Here is a 9,621-nt window from a genome sequence, read left to right on the forward strand (position 1 = left end):
GTAAAACAAGACATTTTGTTTAGCATGTGAATTTTAAATCAGTTCCCTGATCCAGGTGTTTCATTATTGTGCAAATGTTTCTATCCCTGTGAAGTGGCCTGGGGGAGGAGCACAGAGCTGGGGACAGTGGCACTCCTCACCTGCTTAGGACACAGCCTGAGGCCTGGAAGAGCTGCAGCTGCAGCTGTCACCTCCCCCTGCCCTCGGTGCATCCATCACAGAGCAGAGGGTGCAGAGTACCTGGGGCTGCTACAGCCCAGGCACCCGAGGAGTGTCCCAGGAGCAAGGCTGGAACCAGGACACGTGTGACCTGGCCCTGCCATGGTGTGGGGTCAGAGGCACAGGATCTGCCAGAGATACAGCGATGACACCCCTCCACACACACGTCCCTTCTTGCCAATGCCATGTGGGTCCCTTGGCTTGAACCAGCCTCTGGCATGAGGCAAATGCCCAAGGGGCTGTACATGTGATGAGAGGCCTGATGGCTGAAGCATGGCAAGATACTTTTGAAGTCCATAAGTATCTTGCATAATCTGTATTTAAATTATGTGGCCTTGGCTGGAAGTGATCTGAGGCCTGGGAGAAGGACTTGTCTGCCTGCTCCCTCTGCCAACCCCACAGGGCCCAGGGAGGGTCGTCTGCCCCAAAAGATCCTGTTGGAATCAGCAGCAAGGCATGTTATGATCAGATTCTTGAAAATTATTAGAAAGATGCCTCTGCCCAAATTAAGGTGCAAATCAGACCATATGTCAAAGTCAATAGTACAGATTTTTATTTAATGGTAATTGGGAAGTAATTATTATGCCCACATAATCACACCCTGAAGAGGATAACAGAGAGTCAATCCCAACCAAATATCCAGCCCACGCCATGCAGAAATAATTCTCAATATGTTTTTCCATGATGAGTGCGAGTGGCTTGAGCACCACTGCTCTTGGAAGGCAAGAATATAAAAATTAGTCAAATCTTTAGAACTCCACATGTCATTACTTGATCCACAGATGCCGTATGTTCGGCTGCTGTAAGGTCTGCTCAGATCACCAGCTAATGAGCGGCACAACCGTGTGTGTCCCAAAAGCTGCCCTGCTCCCCACCCTCCAGCCTGTCCCCAGGGAGGAGCTGGGGCGTCTCCAAAGCCTGGCTGTGAGCCGTGAGCCGACGGCGTCGCATGGTGACAATGTGCCGCAGGCGAAGCTGTCCGGGATCCCGTGGGATTGTCCGAGATCCCGGGATCCCCACGCGGCCCCGTTCGCAGGCTCAGCAGGTGCTTCGGGGGTCCCAAGGTCCCTCTCCCCCCCCCAACATGTGGGGACAACACGGGGGCTGCTGTCTCGCCTTTCCGCCGAGGAGCGGCCCTTCCAGGCTGAGCCTTCCCCTGCCCCTTCCCCGCCCCCCTTTCCCTTCCCCATTCCCTGTTCCCGAAGGAGGAGCCGGGCGCTGGCCCCGCCCGTCCCGCCCTGGCCCCTCTCGGCCGCCGTAGGGCGGCGGCGCCATTGGCGGAGCGCGGGCGGGGCCGGGGTTGGTTCCGGGCCGAGGGTCCGGAGGGTCCGGGCGGGTCCCGAGGAGGGTCCGGGCGGTTCCGGCTGAGCGGGATGAGCGGCGGGCGGCGCCGGGACGAGCCGCCGCACCCGCAGCACCACGCGGTAGCCAACGGCGGCGCGGCCGGGCGCGGCTCCGTGTGGGGCAAAGCGCTGCGCAGCGACTCCGCCTGGCACGACAAGGTGGGCCCTGGGGGTCGGGGGGCCGTGAGGTGCGGGATCGGGGGGGGGGGCTGGGGCGGCTCCGTCCCGCGGGGGGATCGGAGGAGCCGCCATCTCTGCGCTCGGGTAAAGCCCCTGCCGGGCCGGTGCCCGCAGCGCCAACGGGCGGGGAGCCAAGGAAGCACAACCTGCATTACTGTTAGGATACCTCAGTTACATTTGGTTTGTGGGTTAAACTCTTCCTGGATTAACTAAAAATTTAATTCGTGTAACTAAAGGAAAACTAGAAACTGAATCCACTTTCAGTTTTCCTGCGCGTGTCTCCCGTGTGCTGCCGTGCTCCTGCTCGGTGCTTCTCCCTGCTGCTGCCTCCCGGCAGCGCGGCCACGAGCTGCCCTGAGCTCCTGCCGTGTCCCGGCCCCTGCCATATCCCTGGCACGGCCCGGGCACACCATGTGTGTTCCAGGATCTCTGCTCCCTGCCTTTGGCTTTGCCTTTCGGCGTGGGGAAATTGGACGATCTGCTCGGCATTTCCTTGGGGAACAGACTCTGTCACTTTTGCCTTAACCTGTTACTCCCAGAACTGGTAGGGCTCGTCTGTCCCTGCCCCTCCGCTATGATTGATGGGGCTGGAATTTCAGAGTCAGCAGGGGGCCAGTGACAGCTGTGCCCACGTTTTGGTGCAGTAGGATGTGAACTGAAGGCTGAACTGACTGACCAGTGTAGTGACCAAGGGAAATGTCTTTACTTGACATGGATTCAAGTCTTCCACATGGAACCAAACAACTGGCACATCCTACAGTAACATCACAAAGGCTGTTGGTGTTTGGGGTATGGTGGGACAATCCCAGCCTTGGGGAGGCTGGGAAAAGGTATGTGAGCTTAAGTAAATCTTATTTAAAGTGTGAGCCAGCACTGTCCAGCTGCAGTAGTGCGGCGGCGTGGTCCCTTGGACAAACAGCAGTGAGCACGTCCCTGCTGCTTGGGAGGCACAGGAGTGAGGTACAGCTGGGCTGGGCGCTGCTCTGGGTTCTGGGAGCTCATGAGCACGGGAGGGTCTGGCTGGAGAGTTGCCGTAACAGTCTTAAAACACAAACAACTCTTTAAATGAACTTTTATTGAATCTTTAGTAAACAAGGAGGCTCGGTACTTGTTCACCTCTGCAGTTCATCCATCAGAGGACAAAGCTGTATTTAATTTGGAAGCAGAGAAGCCCAGGATGCACAATGCCCTAAGTGGTTTTTATCTGTTCTAATGCAATATCTTATACTCTTAATGGAGAACTAAGTGTTCAGTGTGTTCAATTTTTACCTGTCAATTGTATGATGCTTTAAAAAAAGGAAACATAATATATGCCAAAATCTTTCTTGTGCTTTATCTCCTCAGGACGAGTTTTTAGATGTAATCTACTGGTTCCGGCAGATCATTGCAGTTATTTTGGGAATCATCTGGGGAGTAGTTCCACTGAAGGGCTTCGTGGGAATAGCAGTGTAAGGTTTATTTCCTTTTCTGTCTCATGTACTTTCCCACGTTTGGACTGGACTCAGAGCCTGTTCGAGGCTGTGCTGTGAGCAGTGGGCTGGCTCTGCCTGCTATGTCTGACAGCCAGCATTGCATTCCAGGCTGTTCGTTGCCATGAAATTCATCCAAATCATAACATGTCCATCAGCCTCCTTCTCCTCAGCCTGATTTATGCTTTTTTAATTTATTATTTATTTTGTTAAGGGGGGTGGGGGCAGAAGAAGGGAACAGGAATTTTTGTTGACTTGGGATGTGTGTCCTGCACGTGTGAACAGGGGCTGTGTGGTGCCTGGTGTGATCTCCCAAGAAGGAATGTCTGTAGAGGTGTGGTAGTCCTTGTCTTTGAGGCAGGAGCCCTGCTCGGAGAAGAGGCTCTGTCAGCAGATAAGAGGGGCAGCTTCTTTGTGAAGAAGGAAAGGTTTCTTCAAAGCCCCAGAGGCTGCAGGTCCCAGGCAGGCAGAGCGGCACTGGCAGTGCTCGGGCAGCGCTTCCCAATGCAGCTCTTCCAGCTGTGGTGTGGGGGAAGGCAGTGCCTGGAAGGGGGCATGTGCATCGGATTCCCACAGGATGTGGGAGCCAGGTCACCTCCCCACGGGTGTCTGAAGGCTGCAGTGAGTTATGAACTGAAAATCTGTTTGGCGCGGACACGTACCTGAAAGCCTCTGAGGGACAGCAGAGATGGGAATGCAGCCCTGTGCTCTGAACATGGGCTCTGAGAAGGTGCTGGGTCTGCTCTGAGCTGTCTCCATTTTCAAGTATCTCTGCCTGGCCAGGGTCTCACAGTCAAGCTGGAGCTTGACTCACAGCTTTTCTTAGGCAAAATTCACTTGTCATCTTGTCCCTCCTCCCGAGTGTCCTGGCTGTGCCAAGGAAGCAAAGGGTCGATGCTCCAGCAGGAACTCAATAGTTACATCAAAGAAATGAATCTGAAGTGCCCCCAGAAACAGGTGTGGGGTAGGTGAGCATGTCCTTACGTAGTCATCCATTAATTCACAAAGCACCTTCAGGCACCTAAGCCAATTCACAGAATCAACTAGGTTGGAAAAGACCTCTGAGATCACAGAGTCCAACCTATGACCCCACACCACCTTGTCAACTAGACCAGCACACTGAATGCCACATCCAGTCTCTTCTTAAACACCTCCAGGGACCGTGACTCCACCACCTCCCTGGGCAGCCCATTCCAATGTCCAATTACTCTTTCTGTGTAGAATCTCTTCCTAATGTCCAACCTAAGCCTCCCCTGGCACAGCTTAAGACTGTATCCTCTTGTCCTATTGCTAGTTGCCCGGGAGAAGAATTCCTGTGCTTAATGTTAATAAGAGTGATTTGGTGTAGTATGGAAAACTAAAAGCTGCTGGAAGCATGTGTGTGGTTTCTCTGTGCTGTTGCAGTCACACAGCTGCTCTCAGCTGGTGACTGACTGTGTGTGTGTTGTCATACCACTCCTCCCATACAGCCTTCCTTTCAGGACACCATCCTGTCCCTTTCCAGGCTGCCCCAGCCCTAAGCTGGGGTGGTGTAAAGCCAAGCAAATCTAAGGACAAACAGGAACATGTTTGTTCTCTCTGCTGCAGCCCGACTGTCAGCACAGACTGGAGAGCACTGAGAGCTGGCTCAGGTTGGGCCCCAGTACTGGGGCTCAGGGCACTGTTGAGTCTTCCTGGCTCTCGTCTCCAAGCCATCACATTTGGTGTTCACAGGGATGTTACCCTGAGCATGGAAGCAACAGTCTTCCCTCTCAGCAGCCTCAGAATCAAGCAGCACACACAAGGAGATTGAATTCTCTGTGGCAGCAGGACTGTGGATCTCCAGGACAGGAAAATGTGCAGGTTTGCAGATTGGAGGATACTTCCAGCTTTTGACTTCTGCCTGTTGAGCCCTACTAGGATTAGGTTGTGCCTTGTGAGGTGAACTTCATCCCACCCTGGCATACTATGGCAAGCTGACCTGGAGGGGCTTTTCAAGGAGGTGATTGAGCTGCCTGGGAAACGTTGCAGGAAGAGTTCCTCTTTGCTTCCCCTGTGGATGAAAGATATTTCACTGTATGGTATATGGGATATCTGCAGCCTATATCACTGGAGTGACAGTTCCTTACCTCTTTCCTCCAGATTCTGCCTGATCAATGCTGGTGTTCTGTACCTCTACTTCAGTAGCTTCCAGCAGATAGATGAGGAGGAGTATGGCGGGACGTGGGAGCTAACGAAGGAAGGATTCATGACATCTTTTGCACTGTTTCTGGTAATGCCTCTTGCTTTCCTCAAGTTGATTAGTGAATTGTGTTTGTGCACTTTCTGAGGGAAGAGATCTGGAAGGAGGGCAGGTGAGGTGGTGAGAGAAGAGATGTGTTAACATTATCAAATAAGTGACATTGATTTGGGAAAGAAAATCACAAAATCTGATGGCTACTGGCTATAAAATACAGTGCCAGTGCCTGGGATTTCTCTGTACGAAAGGATGTAGGAACAGGCAGCTGTACTTTTACATCTACCACTTAACTTTTATGTTTTCCCATCCTCTGTCCCAGATATCCTGGTGGAGTTCCATATAGAGCTAGTTAAGCTGGTGTTTTGAATGTCTTTGTTTTCCTTACTCCTCTCACTCAAGTCTCTAATCACAGCACTTGGTTTGGTGGTGTTCTAAATCACCGGAGGGGCTGGGGTGAGAGTTTAATGTGGAGAAGCTGGGCACTCCAGAGGTCAAGCAAGTTGGATGCCACTGTTTGTGCCATGTGGTGATCCTGAAATCTCCCCAAGACCATCTCAAAGCTGGAATTCAGTCCTCAGTCCTCTATTGAGAACAAAGCCTGAGGCTTGTTTGCTGTCTGAACCCCCTCCAGAGGTATCCAGATAAACTTCACTTCCTTTCCTCCCCACAGGTTGTTTGGATAATCTTCTATACTGCCATCCACTATGATTGACACAGTCTGCAGCATTTGCCTGTTAAATCAGTAGTCAGTAAATCAAGAAGGTTTTAATAAGTCCTAGTCTTTAGTGGACTGGTGGGAAGGTGGGGAAGTCAAACCAGTTCCCTTCCATACCAGAGGTCTGATTAGCCTGGAGGAGCCCCAACTCTTCTGCTGGAGAAGCCTGTCTCTGTTTTATATACCCATGAATTATTGGAACTATTAAAAAGCCATTGGAATTTTTGGAAGTGGTTCAAGACTGTTCACATGTGTAACTTTCTGTGACTCTAGCCAGTAACTCTACAAACTGCTGTGTGCTGAAGATTGAATCTGTTAATTTAATGTATGTATGCCCATCTGTTTGAAATCTGTCATTAAATCCTGACTTGTCTTCCATGGTTGTCCTTTAGACAAACAGTGTTTCAAAAGCAGTTGTAGGTACGTGGGCAGAGGGCATGGCAGCACCCAGGACATGAGCTGGTGGCTGCCCTTGGCATGTTTTTGTAGTAATCAGATCTGATTTGATTAAACAGACTATGTTGTTAACCATTTCTAATATTTTTTTATTTTACTTGCGAATCAGCTGTCGATCAGAATTTTTAAATGCTTTTTGCTGAAGAGAAATTTTTAAGCAATTTTGCTAGGAAGAATCGATTCATTTGGTTAACCAAGATGTATTCAAGAAGCTCGGAAGCTCCGCTGCACTCTGCCAGCCTGACTACCAAGTTGCTATCACATACCTCAGAGCTTCATAGTCTCAAAGGACAGTCATTCTGGATATACCCTGTTAAATGTTAGCATTTAAATTTATTTGGGTTTAAGCTCTTGAATTTGACTGCTCCTTGTTAATAAATGCAGGAGACTAAGACACAATTGAGGCAGCTATTATCTTAAATGCAGACTTGCAAGTCTGGCAGAGTACACAGCTTCTGATTTGTGAGGTGCTCGGTCACTTCATAGCTCAGTCCCTCCCTAGTTGTGCCCTTTTTGTGCATCAAAGGGGAATCTCTGCATTAAGATATTTTTAAGGAAGTGTCTTTCAGAAATAGTTCTTGGGAAATACGCACAGTCCTTGTTTTTGTCAGAGGACCTTGTAGTCTTGTTGCCATGCGGTCCTTGCTTTTCTAAACAGCTCAGACACCCAAAAAGAGTCCTGACCTAAAGCTGCCTTATAGTAAGGGGTTGATAGTTTAGTGTGCTCTTGCTGCAAGTCTGCTTTGCCTCCTCACTGGTGGAAGTGCCACAGCCTGGCTCTCACCTGTGAGTGTGCAAAGCCAGGGATCTCAATCTCCAAGTGCTGAGCCAGGGCTCTGGAGTTGCCCACCAGTGCAGGCCTCCATTCTTACCAGGGAAAATGCTGTCTGTTCTTGGTGGAAAAAACACCCCTGGCTATTTTAGGTCCTTGGGATGCCAAGGGAAGAGTGCAATAGCAGACAGCTTCTGCTATATGTGAGTGGCCAATTTAAGTAAATGATTTCAAATAATAACTTCTATATTTTCTCCTCTCTATCCCCAAACTTGCTCAAACTTTTAGTCTGCTACTTTCTTTCCCTTTTCTATCAGCTGAAACCATTAACTTTCCACAAGAATTGCACAGCCTGCTAGTTCTAGGTCACCCTTTCCTGCTGGCATCTGCATCTTAGCTGCTCACAGCCATCAGTAAAACCATTGTATACTTGAAATGCTCTAATAAATGTTGCCTGAATAACCCACTGTTGCAGCTTCTGTATCGTCCGGTCTTTGATGTTTCATAAAATGGTGGGAGCGTGGAATTTCTTTCAGAGTTTGATTTTTTGGTAAAAATTTTGGGGATTCTCAAATCTCTTGTGCTGCAGCCTCAAGTCCTGCACTTTCAGAAGAGGCCAGAAGCATTCGTAGTGACAGCAGTAGATAATGCTTAGATCCATCCTTCAATTAAGCAGGTTCAGCCAAGTGTTGCCTGTTTAAACTGTTCTGCTCCTTCAGCAGGTGTCCCTGCCACGTGACACACAGTCATGGCAGAGCCACTGCTGCATTCCAGAGTGCTCCAGGCTGGTCTGGGGCAGGACTCTGAGCACTGCTGTAACATGTGCAGAGCTGCTTTCCTGCCCCTTTGCTCTGTTCCTTGCTTGCCTGTGCTCCCACCAGCTGAGTTTCTTGTGCTTTGCACTTCTTTGCAGTTCTAGTGGCTGCAAGCCGAGGCAGAACTCGAGCTCAGGAGGACTGGAGTAGGGACTGCCATGGGAGAGCAGGGCTTGGGCAGCACCTCTGCCCTCAGCACTTCTGGATTGGCACAATGAGCTTGCTCTGCCCTCTCTTCTTCTTGATGGGAAGGAGAGTGAACCCATGGCTGGTGGGGGGTCTTTGCATGGAGCAGCAACCCGGGGACAAATATGTCCTTCCTGTGCTGGAGAGCTGAGCTATGGAAGCCACAGCTGTCGGGACACAGTTCCACCAGGAGCTGTATCCTTATGGAGCTGACAAGAGGGTGCAGAGAAGAGGCTGCACTGCCCACGGGCTTGGTGAAGCTCCCTGCTAGCTGCAGTATTGCAGGAACATCGCTTTGACTTTCACCAAAGAGCAGCCAGTCCCTGGCTGGAAGGAGAGGGAGATATTCCCCAGCCTAACCTCACTGAGACATGAGCAGCAAGTGTATTCTGGTGTGGAACTGGAAGAGAAGTTTCTGTTGGTCTCTTTTGGGCTTCAAGAGTACCATCTGTTAAAACTAATGCAGGTTACTTTCAGTGTTAAAGGGAGGAAACCAGTGTGGGTGCAAAGGGGTGTTGGGGGGGGTGGCTGTGCCACTGGGTATCTCAAGTCTTGCCAACACCAGCTGTCAGAGCCCAGCTAAACATGCAAACCAGCATGACCAAAACCGGTTACCTGGGGGTTGGCCCAGCAAGGAAATGCTGCTGCTGTCACTTGCCTTCAGCAGTCCTTGGGATGTCCTTAGAGTGAGCGGTGCCTGTTGGGGTGGCAGCACACCACTGAGGAGCCCTTGTTCCTCCATGGGGTGTTAGCACCTCTGCAGTTCCACAGCTTGATTTCTAAGCTTGCAAAGGCTGGGCTCACTGTTGTTGGCATTCTGCTCTCCACATATATTGCAGAGGCTTATAAAATTGAGACAAATAATATATTCAAATGAATTTATTTTATAAACCAGTTAAACCAGATAAACCAAATAAGCCAATTAAAGCTTGGCCAACATTTGAATACACATTCATTATATCGAATTGGAACTACCCAACTGTAAGAATTCTCATTATTTCAGAAGGGTAACCCAGAATGCACAATCCCTCACGCAATGAGGGCTCTCAGCCTTGAGGAGTTTCCTCGGGGGAGCCCCTGTCTGCTGACCCTCAGCTCCGAGGAGGAGCAGCTCCACTGATCCCCGTTGGGACTCGGTCTGTAGCCCCATTGAATGTGATCTGTGGTCAGATACAGTCACGTTACCCCTCACTGAGCGGGGTCTGACCTCCTGCCCCACCACAGCCACCACGCGGGTGTGATGGGGCT

At 50.5% G+C, this 9,621-nt stretch overlaps 1 protein-coding gene across 1 annotated transcript; it reads left to right on the forward strand.

Annotated features, from left to right (window-relative positions):
* The first annotated feature begins 1,520 nt into the window (after positions 1 to 1,520).
* CUNH20orf24 (chromosome unknown C20orf24 homolog) lies at positions 1,521 to 6,839 on the forward strand. Its single transcript, XM_017835620.1, has 4 exons — positions 1,521 to 1,721; positions 3,087 to 3,190; positions 5,333 to 5,462; positions 6,100 to 6,839. The coding sequence occupies exons 1-4, from the start codon at positions 1,593 to 1,595 to the stop codon at positions 6,139 to 6,141; spliced, it is 405 nt and encodes a 134-aa protein (XP_017691109.1). The 5' UTR covers positions 1,521 to 1,592; the 3' UTR covers positions 6,142 to 6,839.
* The last annotated feature ends 2,782 nt before the right edge of the window (positions 6,840 to 9,621 follow it).

The sequence above is a fragment of the Lepidothrix coronata genome, unplaced genomic scaffold, assembly GCF_001604755.1.
Source record: "Lepidothrix coronata isolate B3197 unplaced genomic scaffold, Lepidothrix_coronata-1.0 Scaffold260, whole genome shotgun sequence".
NCBI classification, from domain to species: domain Eukaryota; kingdom Metazoa; phylum Chordata; class Aves; order Passeriformes; family Pipridae; genus Lepidothrix; species Lepidothrix coronata.